The 17883-nt window shown below is 42.6% G+C and overlaps 1 protein-coding gene across 1 annotated transcript in view; it reads right to left on the reverse strand.

Moving 5' to 3' along the window:
• The window catches only part of OCA2 (OCA2 melanosomal transmembrane protein), a 154551-nt gene extending 137015 nt beyond the window's left edge, over nt 1-17536 (reverse strand). The window contains exons 1-3 of the mRNA XM_075535554.1: nt 17525-17536; nt 15678-15883; nt 1116-1184 (exon numbers count right to left, since the gene is read on the reverse strand). Coding sequence (XP_075391669.1) covers nt 1116-1184; nt 15678-15883; nt 17525-17536 — 287 coding nt within the window. The remainder of the gene's footprint in view (nt 1-1115; nt 1185-15677; nt 15884-17524) is intronic.
• Nucleotides 17537-17883: the final 347 nt, after the last annotated feature.

The following is a 17883-nucleotide window of genomic DNA, read 5'->3' on the forward strand; positions in this document are numbered from 1 at the left end:
GGAGGCAGAGCTACCCTGGATATGAGATGGGCCTTTTACCAGAGAGAGGCAGAGCAGAGGGATCTCTTGGGAGAGCGGCAGATGACAGATCTGAGCAAGCTTCTGCACTGGCTATGATGTAAGCCAGCTAGCAACCCAAGAGGCTGGAGAAGGAGATGCCTGAGGGTGAAGGGGCCTGACAAGGGGCAGAAGCTGAGAACGCTTTCTTGCTTGGAACCTGTCCTACATTGAAGAAAGGAGAGATGTGTTCTCTATAGCAAGGACCCTTCCTGACCTTGCCTCTGGGTTTCCTGACCTTCTTTCAAACTGTTCCTTTTATTTCCAAGTTTATCCTTATCCCAAGGTGGCGCCTCTTACTTCCCTAATAATCCACGTTAACTGTGAGTAAGGTCTGAGAGTTCAGTGTGGCTATTGCAGGGAATTCCCGAACCCAGCAGAGAGATGGTGGCCAAGGAAGGAGCAGAAGTGGGAAGATGACAACACACCTGACTTCTGCCTCATATGACTGAGCATTGTGTCAATCTTGTTGCTTAACCCTTAAAAAGGGACACAATTCAGGTGATGGCCTAGAGCAAGACAGTCCTTGGAAGAAGGGGGAAGCAACTAGGGAGGCACGTGCTACCATCTCAGAAAGAGTCCTGCCCATGTCCTCTAGGCCGGTGTCATGCAGAGCCTGCCATAAAGACCCAGATTTGTTACCGCGTAGAAATGGGGGTTTTCTGACACATCATACAAGGGAAAGCAGAACACCCCAAACTCATATAGATCATTCCCTATAGTCGCGGCGGCCCTGGGCATTTAGCATGTTCAACAGCAGCCCTGACCTCTAGCCTTAGATGCCGGGAGCTCCACCAAGTCTTCAGACAGGGCCGGCCTTGTCACGGTGAGAAGCACTGGGTCAGTGAAATGACCTAGGCTTGTGAGCATAGGTCTTCTGAGCAGCCTAATGGCCATAGAACATAGCCACAAGAATAGAACCATACACCACGTTTTACATTGATATTTAAGAGACCAAACACATCAAGTAAATATTCTTATCTCAGAAGAAATTCCCCAGCATAAAAGCCTATGGCAATGCCAAGAAATTACATCATTCATAGAAAGGAAAATCTCACCTTTTCTCTCGTGAAGGATTCCTCAGCAAAGGTGTCTTTTCTGAAATGCTGGAGTCTTTAGACTTGAAGCTGAAGGGAAAAAAACAAACAGGGTAAAGCAGAGTGAGGTCTAGAGGAAGATATTAAAGGAGCAGGAGCCATCGAGGCAAAACCACAACTTCCCCCTCTAGTTTTGCCTCTTGCTTTGTGCCCAAGATTCAGCAATGGCTTTCCTACCAAACTATGAGACACCGGAGTTGTAAGAGAAACACAGAAACGCTCTTCTTCCCAGCAGAAACCATGTTCTCCAGCAAGAACCAGTGTGGATCTGCAAAACAATGCGTGCCTCCGAATCTCATGCTGCTGAGGATGTTGTCAGGCTTCTAGAGAGAACAGTCGGTCTGACTGCCTCTGCTGTTACACACTAGAAAGCAGTCTGAGTGTGGTGGGTCCTCTGATGCTCAGAAAAGTCAAATTCCTAATATCTCAATAGAGTTGTAATTTTTACATTTTACTACTTTCCTTAGGAGTCCTCTTGGTTAGACTCGGTTAGCGCTCAGCTTCCAGCCCAAACGTTGGCAGTTTAAACTTACAGCCACTCCACAGAAGGATGAGGTGGGTGGAGAGGGGCTGCCTCCAACAAGATTAGTCTTGGAAACTCTATGGGGGCAGTTATAAAGTGTCCTGCAGGGTCAAAATCAAGGTGAGAGCAATGGGTTTTATTTTTTGTCTAGTAGCTTTCTTGAGAGACCATGTAGCAGAAATTGACCATGAGTCCATAATCAGAGGGTTGCCAGACTACATGGAAGGATTCTCGGCAAAATAATCACATTTGAAATAAAACAAAGGGCCAGGCTGAGGGGTCCCCATCCACAGGCTTATTACCCAAGCCTAGACCTTTTGAAAGAGGGGAAATCCATATAGATACGATAGAGCCCACCAGAATACTTGGCCATCTTAATCAAAGGACACTGAAAATCAATATCTTATGAAAAGCGGCAGACACATGCCATTCCCAAATTTGGGGGCTACCTCAATCTATCTCCTACTAGATTCCCTTTCTTAGAAGTGCCTCGGGACTTATAGAGGTACTTTGAGTGGAATTCAATACTCACCCGAGGAAAAGAAGTCATTCTTTCAGACCCTAAGTGCACAGCAAAGAGTGAATTTTTAAAAGATTATTCCCACCTGATTGGGTTGTTTTTTTCATCTTAGCTTGTACTTGTGACACAAATAAGTCGCTGATCTTGCAGATGACTAAAATCTAGGATCTTGAGCTATGTTCAACCATAATCATAAATATCATGGAGAGGAAGGTTCATTGAGAGTCGTAGGACATCATTTCCAGTTAACCCCAGGCGACTTCTTAGAGTAAAAAGAGGAAGGATGCCCGGCAGGGGATGAGGAATGGAGTACATAAGTCAGCTTTCAGGGATGCAGGCAGAGCGGCGGTGCAGGATAATTCCACCTGAACAGTGAAACAATTGGTGGTCGCTTCTTCTTCTCTGAATTCAGTCCAGCACAGAAGAGGAAGTCCCTCAAGGAAATGGTTAGACACCGTGGCTGCTACAACGCGTTCAAACATAGGAACAATGAGAAGGAGGGCACAGGACCGGGTAGTGTCTTGTTTTGTTGTATGTATTTGTGGGGTTACTATGAGTTAGAGTCAATTTGATGGCACTGAACAACAACTATTAATATAGCGGGGCTTCAGGTACTGGTCAACACACGTTCAGGTATATTCATCTTGTCCCCAGGTAGTTGTTACGTAGCACTACTTTTAAGAGATGACCTGGTACATGCTATACCACCATCGTGTGGTTATATTGTATCAGCTGTGCAGTACACAGATGAAGAACAATCTTTTAAAACACTGAGTTAGTTAAAAGTTTATTGTGTGAACCTGGCCAATAAACACAGGTGGGGTTAATTGAAGGGTGGAGAGAAATATGTCGGTGAGCCTCGCCTTTCTAGTTCTGGGGTCTCTTGCTTTGTGATGGTCGGACCAGGGTACAGCTGTCTTAGTCAGTTCCCTGATTCAGCTGGCAAGGCTCACTTTCTGCAAGACATCCCTGTGGAGAAGCCCCATGGACCTACCCTGATGCAGCCCTGGGTGCTGGAGCAACTGTGTGGAGACCCCTGCCAGCACTGAGATGCTTACACGCTCACTGACTCGGCTTTCCCCCTGAAGTCGGCATCATTGCGTCTGTTTTGTGAGATGGAGGAGGACTTTGCGGATTGGTGTTGGGCATATGGGTTAATGTTGGACTTGTGGGCTTGGGCACCACTGGGTAGGAATGTTTTCTTGATGCGCACTTAACCTTTATATAAAACTCTCTCCTATACATGGGTTTCTGTGGATTTGTTTCTCTTAGATACCCAGACTAACACCAACACTAGATGTTATTGCCTGAAATGGTTTGGTAATTGGTTACGGTACTTCCATTAAACCGTGAACATCTTGAGAATAACTGCCATGTGGCTTTCATTTTATTTTATCTGGTACTCTAAATGGGACCAAATTCAATGGACATTCTAAACAACCCTTAAAGGTGGAAAGCTCAAATACTGGTATACTCAGAGCTTATTTTCAGTAGATTGGTTTTTTGACTCAACTAACCAAACGTACTGCCCTCAAGTTGATTCCAACTCATAGCAACCCTATAGTGCAGGGTAGGAAGCCCCAGTGGGTTTCTGAGACTGCTGCCTCACATTTCTCCCACAGAACTGCTGACCTTCTGATTAGCAGCCCAGTGCATAACCACGACACAACCAAAGCTCCCTTTTGACCCAAATAGGACAGCTAAAACTCTAACTCAATCGTGTTCTTAGAATCATCACTGGCTTTCAAGGCAGCACATAGGAGCCAAGGTGCTGTCACACTTTAGGAACATCGCTGTGAGCTGATAACAGCTCATTAGAGTGCCACCCACCAACAGGCTGTGCCTTACTGGCACTAAAAAGGAAAATCAGAACTAGAAAAAAGTCAGAAGTCCATTTTAATTTCTCTGCGGTGGTCTCTGGTTGGTCTAGTTATAATTCAGCATGTCTATATCATCTAGTGGATGCTCACAAAGTATTTTATAATTGTAGGAAATGGTTTCTATTTTTAAATGAGTTTCACTAGGAAACATGAGACCTCAGACCATTCCAAATTTAAACTAAATTTAACATTTTTCCTCTACCACTATTCATTTTCCCCTAATCTATTCTTCTCTCTGAGCCTTAAATGTTGTAGAAAAGGGCCATTCCGCTGACAAGGTCCCCCACAAAAGTCCTGGGAAGAAAGGGCTTTCAAGCCAGCATGTGGAAAAGATTCAGGCTCACCAAACAGCATTCATTCCAAACTTCAAATATAAATATAGCAACCCACAGAATGTAAATCCTAGTGGGTTGTTTGCTTTTCTTTTTGTTTTCCTTTTTGACTTAATTAAGGTACACAGTATTTTCTGACCTTACTCCTTCATACCTAAGCCTGGGTATTTTCTATATTCATAAATTTTCAAAGTTATCTGTTTCCCCATGTATCACGCTGTAACTCTGCACGCTCAGTGATGCAAAAGCGTAGTGAGAATATAAGCATGGCAGCGAGGAGACCCCTGCTTGTGAAAGGACAAGGTCTTTCCCCTGGAGAAGGGCTGTAAGGGGCAGAGAGGGCTGTCCACGTGGGCTTAGCAGAACACAGCTGTTTGATGGTGCTTTGCTCTGATAAATAAGTGAGTGAGAATCAGCCCTGAACCTATAGGCAACACATAATTTGAATAACCAGAAAATAAATAAAATCACAATTGTATATATTTCTCTAATTTGGAGCTATTCACGGTTAACATTTGGAGAACTTCCTTTCAATTTTTCAGATCCATATCATAGATTGGGACATATAAAAATTAATATATTTAAATTGGGTTTCAGTACATGTGTACATAGATATACATTCATGCGTACAAAGTTCTTTGTCATCTGATTTTTCAACTTAGGTGTGCCACTAGCAGTTTCCTGTGTTTTAAGAAAATTGTCTCCAACGTGTTGTTGAATCAGTCATTCACTCGATGAGTTGCCATATCAAGCTTTTGTTTGTAGGAATTTAAAGAATTTCTAGGTTTTTACTAAGATAAACTATAAACTCTATAAAGATCTGGATGACTCTTTGTGTGTGCCTTTGGTTATTTCCTTAGAATGAATTCCTAAAATTCCCAGAATGTAGAATTATAGGATTAAAGAGTTCCTTTGTGCCTGTTACCCCCTGGGTCCCAGAGCGCTCACACCGAGGAATATGGCATGTTGGCAGGAATCCAGGCAGAGGCGGCTCAAAGGCTTTGAGACACAGAACCAAATGCAGGACAGAGGTCATGCCGGCCTCATGGGATTCCTTGATCCTTTTGTCTCAAGTACTTGAAGGCATCTCTAAAATGTACTGGAAAAAAAAGATTTTAGGCGATATAATAAAATCTTGTTTCAATAACCTAGAGCAGTGGTTCTCAACCTTCCTAATGCCACGACCCTTTAATACAGTTCCTCATGTTGTGGTGATCCCAACCATAAAATTATTTTTGTTGCTACTTCATCACTGTCATTTTGCTAATGTTATGAATCATAATGTAAATATCTGATATGCAGGATGTATTTTCATTGTTACAAATTGAATGTAATTAAAGCATAGTGATTCATCACAAAAACAATATGCAATTAGATATTGTGAAATATTTATTTCTAATTACAAATAAATGAAATGTTGTCTTGAAGCATGGTGTAGCATGGGTAACAGTCTTCACGCCGGGTACTCGTAGGTGGGTGCCAGGGGAAGCCATCCCCTAGCACAGCATTACGGGTCCGGTAGGTGCAATTATACAGCCATAAAAAGCCAAGATTATAGTGAAGTTATAGAGAGCATGAGAGGTAGAAGAAAAATATTGAAATAAATGGAGTCAGACACATTTCATGGTAGCATGCTCACCTCAGTCCAACTTGGTGGTCCACATGGAGAGAGAGAGAGAAGGAGATTTAATGGTAGCCCAGGCTTTTCTATTCTCTGGGGACATGCAAGCCCCCTAATTGCAGGTGAGGACCCACGTCACAGGAAGGAGCTGTGCTATTGGGAATACAGTAATAGGAGGGGGTGATCTAGGGGTATCCACGCAATAGGAAGGGGAGGGATTGGGGGTATATATGTGGCAAGATGCGCAGATCCTAGATTTGGGATGACAACTTAACTTTAGATGTCACAGAGTTGGTTTGACTTGTTTCCTGGCTCATCTGATAGAGACCATTATTGATAGGGTGTGAATGCTTGGTCAAGAGCCTCAGGGAGGAATAGTTCATTGTCCCCAGCAGCAGGGAGCAGGGCCTACCCTGTAGTCTGGTGACTAACTGCTCTCAGGGAGGATGTCTGTAAGCATCTGACCTCCCCACACAGGTGGGCGTATCTGCATGTGGACAGACCCACCTGAAAATGATAGAGGAGCGATGTCTCAGATCCTAAGACCATAGGAATTATGAGTTTCCTGATGGTTTCAGGTGGCCCCTGTGAAACCACAGGTTGAGAACCGCTGATCTGGAGCCATATAAACCAGAGTGAATATTCTCGTGTATTATTCACCTACCGTACAAATACCTGAAGGAAAACATTATTCCCTCATTTACAGAGTCTAAAAGAGGCATAGATGACATAGAGGTGATAGCCTGGAGAAAGAGCTATGGCTTTGGCCATGTCTACAGAGATTCAAAGACCATCGTCTGGAGTAACAGTATTTCTGGGAATGCCCTGCTCCCATTTGAGGACCAGGATCAGAAGCGCTCTGCATTTACTGCACCTGTAAGTGACGTGGTGCAAAGAACATGCTCTCATACATCAAATGACATGAAACCCAGTACTGTGAGCCACCGCACAGTCATTCTATGTGCCTACCATGGGAAAATAAACAGCTAATTTGCCAGTTCAAGAAACTCTTTAAATTGGGAAGCACTGTAGCTTTTGAACTCAATAAATGGAGAGTTTAAGGCATCCATGAATATAATATGTGCTATGGTAAGCACTTTAAACTAAATCAAAACCAAACTCACTGCCATCATTTCAATGCTGACTCATACCAACTTTATAGGACAGAGTAGAACTGCCCCTTTGAGCTTCTGATGCTGTAAATATTTACAGGAGTAGAAAGCGCCATCTTTTCTCCCACCGAGCGGCTGGTGGTTTTGAGATGATGACTTTGCGAATCTCAGCCTAATGGATAACCACTAGCCACCAGGACTCTGGTAATAAGTACTTTAAATGTAATGAAAATCAATGTTAAGCCTAGAAGAAAATTTTACATTCTTGGGAAGTGAGTGGACTCAAAGTAGTAGAGTAGTAGAACCTATTTGGTGTTCCCAGAAACAAGGGCTAGGGGTGCCCGGTGGGCTCCATTCCTGCATTCTCTTAGTACAGCGCTGAGTAGGCAGCTGAAGGCAGGGGACGTACCCCTGAAAGGATGAATGGGGCTACTGTGCCATCACGATAGGAGGGTTCCAGACACATGTAGCAAGTTGAGACTTCAAAGGCTCCATCACCAAGATGCAGCTAGAATTCAAATAAATTATAGCAAACCTATTTATGAATTACCAGGCGTCCTGATTACTGAGGGAAAAATATCCAAAATCCAAAAATATGCAGGATGTCAAGCATAGGAAGCAGGTAAAGGAAACAGGGTAAGATTTGGAGTTTCCTGAGAGAAAATGTTCTTTCCTAGAATGCTTTAGTGAGGTCCAGCCATGAACCCATGATGGGGAGTTGGTGTGATAGGCCAATGACCTAGAGACTTCAGACAAAGCAAGAGACCTTTAAGAGCAACCAAAGTAGTTCCACATGGTAACACCCTCTTCCACCCAGTTCCTGGAAAAGCGAATGCAGACACTCTCTATTTAATAAGTCTGGGGGGTGGGAGTGCACACGCAGAATGACAAAATAATTGAAAAGGAAAAATGAATGGATGAGAGATGCAAAGGATACAGTGAGAAATAGTTGAAGTCCAAGAAATAGAAGAGAGAATGGGTCAAAATCTATATCTATCTATCTATCTATTGAAATACGAGTTGGGTTTTGTGTTGACTTGGCCAGAATTCTCAGTGACTAGGCTGTTGAGGCCTTCCCTGTAATGCAATCTAAGGTAATGTAAGCAACTTTATGATAGGATTGCTCTGAGCAGTCAAGAAGTTGTGGGAAGATTAGGGTGGAATGAAACCCTTAACTCAGGAAACAGCATGATTAAATTTTCTTGGCGTGTAGCCTATGTGAGATACATGAATAGACACTGTGGAGAATTTTGTTCCTTTCTTCCTGCTGGCTTGAATCCTGCATCTGACTTCTTGGGACGGGCCAGTGGCCCATCATATTGTCGGTCAACCTTGGGAGCTATCATTGGACTACCAAATTACCTGATGATATTGCATTCACTCAACCTGGCCTCCACCAACCTGCAGCTTGATTCACCGTCCTGGTTCATCAGCTCCAGAAACTATGTGAGTGCAGGCGTGTCTCCAATTTAGCATCTGATCCAGATGGAACTTGCCCTCTTCTGATGCTTTGTGGACTACTATCTTTTGATAAAAATTCATTTGTTGTACACATATAAATATTGCTGGTTTTGCCTCTCTAGAGAACCCAGCTTAACACATATAGTACCAGGAGTGGGGTTCCAGAGAACCAAATATTAAGGATGGAGGATGGAGGCATATCCAACCTCTGCCTTATGGTGATCAGTCTTGGGTTGGTGCAGTGTTGGATTCTCCTTCTCCCTTATACAGCCAAAGAAGGTCCGATGTGGTGCCAACACCAATTCATCACCACTGGTCTGTCAGTGTGTGACACTGTGGTAGCTTGTGTGCTGATGTGATGCTGGAAGTCACTGGAATTTCAAATGCCAACAGGGTCACCCTTAGTGAACAGACTAAGAACAGAAAAGAAAGAAGGACTCAGATGGGAGGGGAAGTGGCTGATGGCTGCAGTGGTCAATGGAATCTCAGCACTCAATGTTTCCTTTTTCTGGATTTTTGGTTCGTATCTCACCATCCTGTTTCTGGACTCCGTTTCTTTCTAATCAGTGTTCTTACTTTAATGTCAGATACTTTTCTAGATGGAGAACTAGCTGACATTGTAAACCAGCTACTCATATAAGTTGACTCTGGATTTCTTTTTCAGCAATATCGGTTCTATTGCTGGAAAAGATAAGGCTTTCTTTCATGGCACTAGTAGAAACTTTGAGATTATTTATACAGCATTTGAGCTGGGTTTCTGTAGCTCTCAGTTCATCTATTTCCTTTAACAATTTGTTCATTGCAAGGATCAGCAACCAACCAACCAGCTACCCTATGTTTCTCATCCTGGCAGAACTGTAGGAAGTTATCAAACACACAATTACTTGGTGTCTCACTTCTCAGCAACACGTCACCTATCAGTGGTGCTATTTTGAGTGTTAGCTTTGCCATATTTTGCCATGGATTAACAGTGCCCTCGTATAAGTAGTGACAGGCTTATGTGTACTTACAGAGATGGAGTTCTCAGTAAGTGAGAACTTTAGGCCAACAGGTCTCAACCTGTGGGTCGTGACCCCTTTGGGGGTCAAACAACCCTTTCACAGGGGTTGGCCGATTCAGAACAATATCAAAGTTTACAGTTATGAAGTGGCAACGAAAATAATTTTATGGTTGGAGGTCACCACAACGTGAGGAACTGTATTAAAAGGTTGTGGCATTAGGAAGGTTGAGAACCACTGCCCCAGGGTGAGAAAAACCAGAAGATTGTTATCCCAAGGTTGTAGATTTGGAAGTCATTGTATTTTTGTTTAAATCGCTTGCTTTTCAAATTGCACAATAATTGGAAACTTCAGGCTATCGTATATTTGCTATTTTCATGCTGCCTTTGCTTTTATGACATGATCTAGTTCAGCAGACCAGTCTTCGTGAAAGAGCATTATAGTAATTTTTGCCTGTGTCAAACCCTCGTTGTTTTTTTAAACAGTATTCAGTACATAAATTTTTCATCACAATAAAAAAATCCATGTATTTTAGTCTAAAAAATTTTCCTATATATGTATATTTTCCTTTTCCTGATAGTATTCTAAATGCTATCTCATTGGATAGATTAGTGATAATATAGTTATACCTATCAAAAGCCCCATGGAGACTATTTATATTAGTTCTCAAGAAACAGATAATGCTGTCCCTTAAGGAAACTAAGGATATATATAAACTGCAAATATATGAAAGGATCTGGAGCTCTCACTAAATCATAAACCCTAATCAACGAACAATTAATTCTTAAAATCCGGCCCTGCTTGATACTTGCCCTCGTGAAGAGATCACTAAAGATATAGGTGGTGAAGAAACATGAAGAAATCAAACAGTTCAAATAGGGTTAGGGAAAGGAAAAACTAATAATGAAAAAGAAAAGGGTATTGGGGGCACAGGGCACTAACCCACCCAAGGGGAGGGTATTGTTTGTGTCTCCACAGGGAAAGAGGGACCAGACTTCAACCCGGTGCTCGAAGATGTGAATGCAACATGCCGGCGTGGAGTAGGGAACCAGTCTGGGGGGCCGGCCCCAACACCAACTACTAAGTGGACACCTGCCCCTCCCCTCAGAAGAATTTATTTCAAAGGACGGCACTGAATCTACAGCTCCGGAAGAGGGACACACCTGATCGGAGGACATGGGAGCAGATGAGGGGAATGAGGAGAGAGTGGAGCACAGCCTGGCGCACCAGGCCAGGAGGTCAATGTGCTGGAGTTTGAGCATGCATTTTGGTCACCTTTCTTTGGAATGGGCACAAACAGGGCTCTCTTTCAGTCATCTGGCAAAGTAGCCATATTCCAAAAGTCCTGGCAGAGAGTGAGTGCTCGATGCTTCTTCAGCTTGATAACACATTTCAATGGCTCATACGTTCAGTGCAGCTTGACCTTCTTCCTCCAGCCCCATTTGTTCCTGCTCATATGCTCCCTCCTGGAATGGTGGACTGTCAAATAGTTCTTTGTGGTACAGTGACTCAGTACTCTTTCTATCTTCACTCCATGCTTCCTGCATCATTCAATATTTTGCCATAGAACGTTTCGAGACTGCAACTTGAGGCTTGAATTTTTTCTTAAGTTCTGTCGGTTTAAGATATTCTGAGCGTGTTCTTCCCCTTCACCATCTATCTAGCTTCTTGGATAATTTGCTCAGCAGACAAATAGCATATGTATGGGGACAGGATACAACCCTGGTGTCCACCTTTCCTAATTTTAAACAAAGCAGCATTTCCTTGTTCTGTTCACACAACTGTCTCTAGATCCATGTATAGGTTCCACATGAGCACAAGAAGTGTTCTGGAATTCCCATTCCTCTTAATATTACCCATAACGTATTATAATCTGCATCGCCAAATGTCTTGGCACAGTTAATAAAACACAAGATACATCTGACATCAGTAAAAATATTCCTTGTTCCACACCCTCTCCTGTATCCAGCTTGTGTTTCGGGCAACTCCTTTTCAATTTTCTGCTGCAACCAGTGCTGAATTATCTTCAACAAAATTTTACATGCATATGATATTGATGATTTTATTCTACAATTTTCACCTCTGTTGGGCCACCTTTTGTTGAAATGGGTACAAATATGGATCTCTTCCAGTCAGTTGGCCAAGTCATCCAAATGTCTGGGCACAGATGGCTGAGTCCTCCCAGTGCTTCATCAGCTTGTTTAAACATTTCAATTGGTATCCCAATGTAGCAGTCTGCACCCCCAGCCACCTCAAGTAAAAAGAGGAGGCTTTCTGCTGCTGTAAAGATGTACAGGCTCCGAAATCCATAGGGGCAGTCTAGTGTGTCATATAGGGTCAGAATTAACCCAATGCAGTGAGATGCCACGTTGGGGGCCAGCAGTTTCATTCCTGAAATCATACACTGTAGAGAAATTGACCCAGAGGTGCCTTAGAAATCACTATGAGAGTGTTCATTGTGGGCAGTTTCTAATAGCCACAGACTAGCAAACTCCTCAACAGGCTCCGTCACGGGGTTCTGTGGCCTTATGTGGATTCTGACTCAGTGATCTAAATAAAACAGAAAAATAAAATGCCTACTCTTGTGCCATCCTCACAATCATTGCGATTCTTTTTACCATTGTTGCAACCACTGTGTGACTCCATCTCACTTAGTGTCTTCCTCTTTTTTGCTGACCCTCTATTTTACCAAGCATGCTGGCCTCCAGTCTTAGTCCCTCTTGATGACGTATCCAAAGTACGGGAGGTGAGATCTCCCTAGTATCACCTCTAAGGAGTATTCTGCTTGAACTTCCTCCAAGACAGAGCTCTCTTGACAGTGCACAGTAGTTTTTGGTTACCAACAACGTGACTAAACTGTGGCAATTCCTCGTCGGTCTTCCTTTTCAGTTGTCCTGGTTTCATAGGCGTAAGAGGCATTTGAAAGGACCTTGGTGTCAGTCAAACACATATTAGTCATCAAAGTGACATCTTTGCTTTTGAACACTTTTTTTTAAAAAAAATCCTCTTACTGGGCGCTCTTACAGCTTTTATCACAATCTGGTGTGTCAAGCACATTTGCACATATGCCGCCTTCCTCATTTTCAAAGCACTCTCTACCCACTTGAGCCCCTGAGATCAGCTCCCCATTTCCCCCTCCCTCTCCCCCACCCTCCCTCACGAACCCTTGATAAGTTATAGATTATTATTTCCATATCTTACATCGTCCTCCATTGCCCTGCATCTAGTTTTCTGTTATTCGTGCCCCTGGGAGGGGGTTCTAGTTGATCCTTGTGATCAATTAATTCCTTGCTTCCAAGGAGCATTCTGGCTATACTTCATCCAAGACAGGTTTTTTGTTCTTTTGGCAGTCCATAGTAATTTAAATATTCTTGGCCAGCACCACAATTAAAATGTATTTATTCTTCTCCAGTACTCTTTTTTCAAGGTCCAACTTTCACATTCTTATGAGACAATTGAAAATGCTTTGCCTTCGACCAGGTGCACCTTGGTCCTCAAAGTAACATCCTTGCTCTTCAACACTTTAAAGAGGTCTTGTGCAGCAGATTTACCAAATGCAATGTGTCATTTGATTTCTTGACTGCTGCTTCCATAAGCATTGATTGTGATGGATCTAAACAAGACAAAATCCTTGCCAATTTCAATCTCTTTTCCATTTATCATGATGGAATTTATTCCTTGGCCGAGTTGTGAGGACTTTTGTTTCTTTATATTGAATTGAAAACCATTCTGAAGGCTACAATCCTTGACCTTCAAGTGCTTCAAGTCCTCCTCACTCTCAGCAAGCAAGGCTGTATCATCTGCATATCACAAGTTGTTAATAACCTTCCCTCCACTCTGGAAGCCATTCTTCTTCATATAATTGAGTTTCCCTGATTATTTGCTCAGCCTACAGATTTAATAAGCATGGTGAGAGGATACAGCCCTGACACAACCTTTCTGATGTTAAACCATGCGGTATTCCTTTGTTCTGCCCACACAGCTCCCTCCTGATCCTGTACAAGTGTCACATGAGCACAATGAAGTGGAACTCCCAGTCTTCTTTGCACTGTCCGTAGTTTCCCATGCTCCACACAGCCAAATGCCTTTGCATAGTCAAGATGGGCGCGCCCATGATGACGCTTCTGGTACTTTCTGCTTTGAGCCCCAATCTAACTGACCTCAGTAAAGAGGTCCCTTGTCCGCGCACACCCTCCTCTGTGTCAAGCTTGAATTTCTGGAAGCTCCGTGTAACTGTGCTGCCGCGATCCGCGCTAAATGAGCTTCAGCAAAAATTCACTTCCATGTGATATTCATAACACTGCTCTAGAATTTTCACATGCAGTTGGATCACCTTTCGTTGCAATGGGCACAATTATGGATCTCTTCCAGTTGGTTGGCCAGGTAGCTTCCAAATGTCTTGGCATAGACTAGGGAGTGTTTTCAGTGACTTATCAGCATGTTGAAACATTTCAATTAGTATTACATCAATTCCTGGAGTTTCTTTTTGGCTAAACCTTCAGCATCATTGGGTCTTGATATATACTACATCTTAAAATGATTCAATATTAGCTATTCTTTTTGGTACAGTGACTGGGTATCCCTTCTATGGTCTGCTGATGCTTCCTACATCATTCAATATTTTGCCCATAGAACCTTTCAAGATTGCATTACGCAGCGGGAACGTTCTCTTGAGCTCTCTCAGTTTATGATATGCTGAGTGTGTTCTGCTTTGAGGCTTCTAACTCTAGGGCTTCGCACATTTCATCACAAATATTTCATTTTGCCTTCGGGAACTACCCTTTGAAATGTTCCGTTCAGCTTTTTTGCTTCATAATATCTTCCTTTTACCTCAGCTACCCTAATCTTCAGAGCACATTTCAGAGCCTCTTTTGACATCCACTTTGATAATACGTAGGAGTGTAGTCATGAAATTATCTTCAGCAGCATTTGACGAGCATGCGGTTTTAATGACAGTGTTTGATCATTTCTGTGCTCTTTTTCTTTTCTCTCTGCGTTCTTTAATGGCTTTGACAAATAGGCACAAATGTGAATCTCTTCTTATTGGTTGTCCAGGTAACTGTCTTCCAAGTGTCTTAGCAGTGGCAATTTAGTACTTCCAGTGTGGCAGTCGTTTCTTGGAATCCCTCAATTGCTATTCCATCAATTCCTGGAGGCTTGTTTTTCACAAAGGCCAGATGAACATGTATAGATTCTAGTATATTTGTAGAATGAAATGTTATACATCGTTCAAAGGAGGGATATGCATTTAAAGAAGTGTCAAAAATAGGATAGACAAAAAGAACAATTCAAAGTTTTTCCATTTGTAAAATAGAAGGACAGGCTACTCAGTGATGCAAGGGCATTGTGAAACATGAGCCTGGCGGAGGAGACCCATGTTTGTGAGCTGGCAAGGCCTTTCCCTGGAGAAGGGCTGCGTAGGACAGAACAGAACTGTCCCCTGGCATTATCAGAGCACAGGTGTTTTGTGAGGCTTGTCTTTCCTAAATGAGAGGGTGGCAATCAGTCCAGCAACTGCTGAGGCTCTGCTGGTCAGGGTTCACGAGGATTTCTATGTCAGCAAAATGACCTATGTCCAAACCTGAAAACATTTCATGATAGGATCTGCTGCTTATAATTTTTAAGTACACTTGTGCTTTGTAAATTATGAATTGGGGATAAAAAATAATGTGAAAAATCAACTTACTGTTTTTATATCTGTAAATATCAAAGCATTTATCAAAAGATTTTTTTGCTAATCAAGAATTTTCTGATATGAACAACAATATTAAATTGATTTATTTGATATGTAAGTCAAATAACAATGAATTAAAACATACTGTAAGAGGCAGAAATAGAAATAAAATGCTAAATGCCAAGTCTTCATGCCAAATGTCTCCTTTCTGTTTTTATATTACCTTTTGGAACTACGCAGCAACATTTTAGAAACATCTTTTGTCTAAAACACATCATAAAAGTGATCTAATAATAGAAAGAGTACCTGGAAATTTCTCCCTAAAAAATGTAGGTGGTCACTTCATGTAAACCCAACATTTGTAAATTCTATATTCACTAGATAAAAAGATCTGTAACTCACCTGCCTTCCATGAGGAAGGAACAAAAACCTTGGCCCACAGCAGCCCAGCCATTCCACCTGGCCATACTGCCTGCCAGGGGTCCTGCTGAGCCCTGGGCCTCTGTGCCCCCGGGCGGGATAGCAGTCTTCCACGGGGACTCCATCTCCAGCATCGTAGAGGACAGGCTGGCATCTGTGCTCTCTAAGTGCATGCTCCCATCTCGGTACTGCAATCAGACAGAAAGAAATGCTGTTTATGAAACTCAGATAGATGGCAAGACGGTAATCTAGACAGCGCCACAGAGACCCTCAATAGCAAAGACATGAGAGAACCGATGTGTAAGAAAAACACGGAGTCTTGAATTTCTGAGGAAAAGCTAGACAAATGAACCGATTACACAGTGGCAGGCAAGGCGTGGCAGGATAGCACCCACAGCCAGAGGGCAAAACACCAACAACTGAATTCTCTGTTGGCTTCCTGGAGTATGATCAAAACACTAGAGTGGGTTCTTTGAAAGAATTTTTAAGATGACAAACCATTAGCAAAATTAACCAAATATTTTTTCAATGAGAGAGAATATGCAGATCATAAATTAAATAGGTTATGTCAAAATAGAACCAATTAAAATATTAACTAGACATTAACTGTTAGCTATGAAGAAAATTGTTCCAACTAACTTGAAAGTCTAGATTAAATGCACATATTCCTAGCGAACACACTACATATACAACCTAACACAATCATATGGTAGAAAATTTGTCATCACAAAATATACAAAGTATGCAAAGATGGTTCAACATTAGAGAAAGAATTAACATTACCTATCACATAAAAGGAATAAAGAAAAATAACCAGTAAACATATTAATTGATGGAGAAAAGACATTTGACAAATCTAACATTCATTCTTGATCAAATAAAATGCATCAGACTAGAAATAGAAGGAAATTTTGTCAACATAAATAGGTGCATGCACACAAAAAAGCCAATGGCCAATACTATTCTCAATGGCGAGAGACTGAAAGCATTCCCCTATACATAAGAACCAGATAAGGATCTCCTTTGTCATCATCCCTATTCAAAACTCCAAGTTCTATCCAAGACAGTAGGCAAGAAGAGAAGCTAAAAAGCACCAATATTGGCAAAGAAGTAAAACTATTTCTATTTGTAGATGATATGATCCTACACATAAAAAAATACTTAACAAGAAAACTACTGGGGGGGCGGGTGGAGAAAGAAAGAAAACTACTGGAACTTACAGAAGGATTCATCAAAGTTGAAGAGTACAAGATCCAAGTACCAAAAAAAAAAAAGAAAAAAGTTTAGGATTTCCAGCAAGATGGTGAACTAACCAGGCAAGCTCTACAAACCCTCAACAACCAAGACACCAGAGACCAATGAGACAAGGATGAGATCCCAGAAACGTAAGCCTCAGAAGAGAGGAAGTGGAATGAGCAGCCCCTCAGCTGAACAAAAGCAGAGGGGGAGGTGACAGATGGAGCAGATGAAGTGTCATCTGTCCTGACATAACATTGCTATTTTGAACTTTTGCAAGCAATGTTTGCTCAAGACCACAGAAGTGCTGACGACAGTGACTGGCTACCAGAAAGGTTTGATCCTGCTTTGTTCTCCAACACTCCCAGTGTCCTGAAGGTTGGCTAGCCCTACCCTCCCCACCTCGTTGCTAGTGACATCTCCCATGCCCAGTAGCCCATTCACAATCTGAGTTTGGAGGCACACACTTGTGGATCAGATGGCAGATGAATGCCAACCCTGTGCCTCCTCATACGATAGAGCAGGCAGTGCCAAGTGGGCAGCCTGCCCACAGCCACCCTTGTGTGGTCAGGAACTCCTTCCAATCAGGATACCCTGTTCTCCATGCTCTCAGGGCCCATGAGAGCTCCTTTCAGATTCAGAAATCCCAAACCCAGGCAACTCTGAGCTGGCATGAAATGCTTCTGGGATCAGATGTCTTCTTGGCTGACAAGAATTCCATTTAGGACCTGGTATCGCAACCCCTCTGACGCTTCTGTCCAATGAACCCCGTGGCTGACAAAGGGTGGCACATAAGACCACCTGCCTAGCCTCCCACTCTTTTCCTGTCCCTGACACACCCCACACCCCGCCCAGCCCAGCCCCACCCCAAACGCTTTTCTCCCTTCTCTTTTCCTTTACTTTCACTTGCCTTGTTCAGTTCTTATTTTCTTGTTCCTCTTTTATTTATTTA

This window comes from Tenrec ecaudatus, chromosome 17 (genome assembly GCF_050624435.1).
Source record: "Tenrec ecaudatus isolate mTenEca1 chromosome 17, mTenEca1.hap1, whole genome shotgun sequence".
Lineage (NCBI taxonomy): Eukaryota > Metazoa > Chordata > Mammalia > Afrosoricida > Tenrecidae > Tenrec > Tenrec ecaudatus.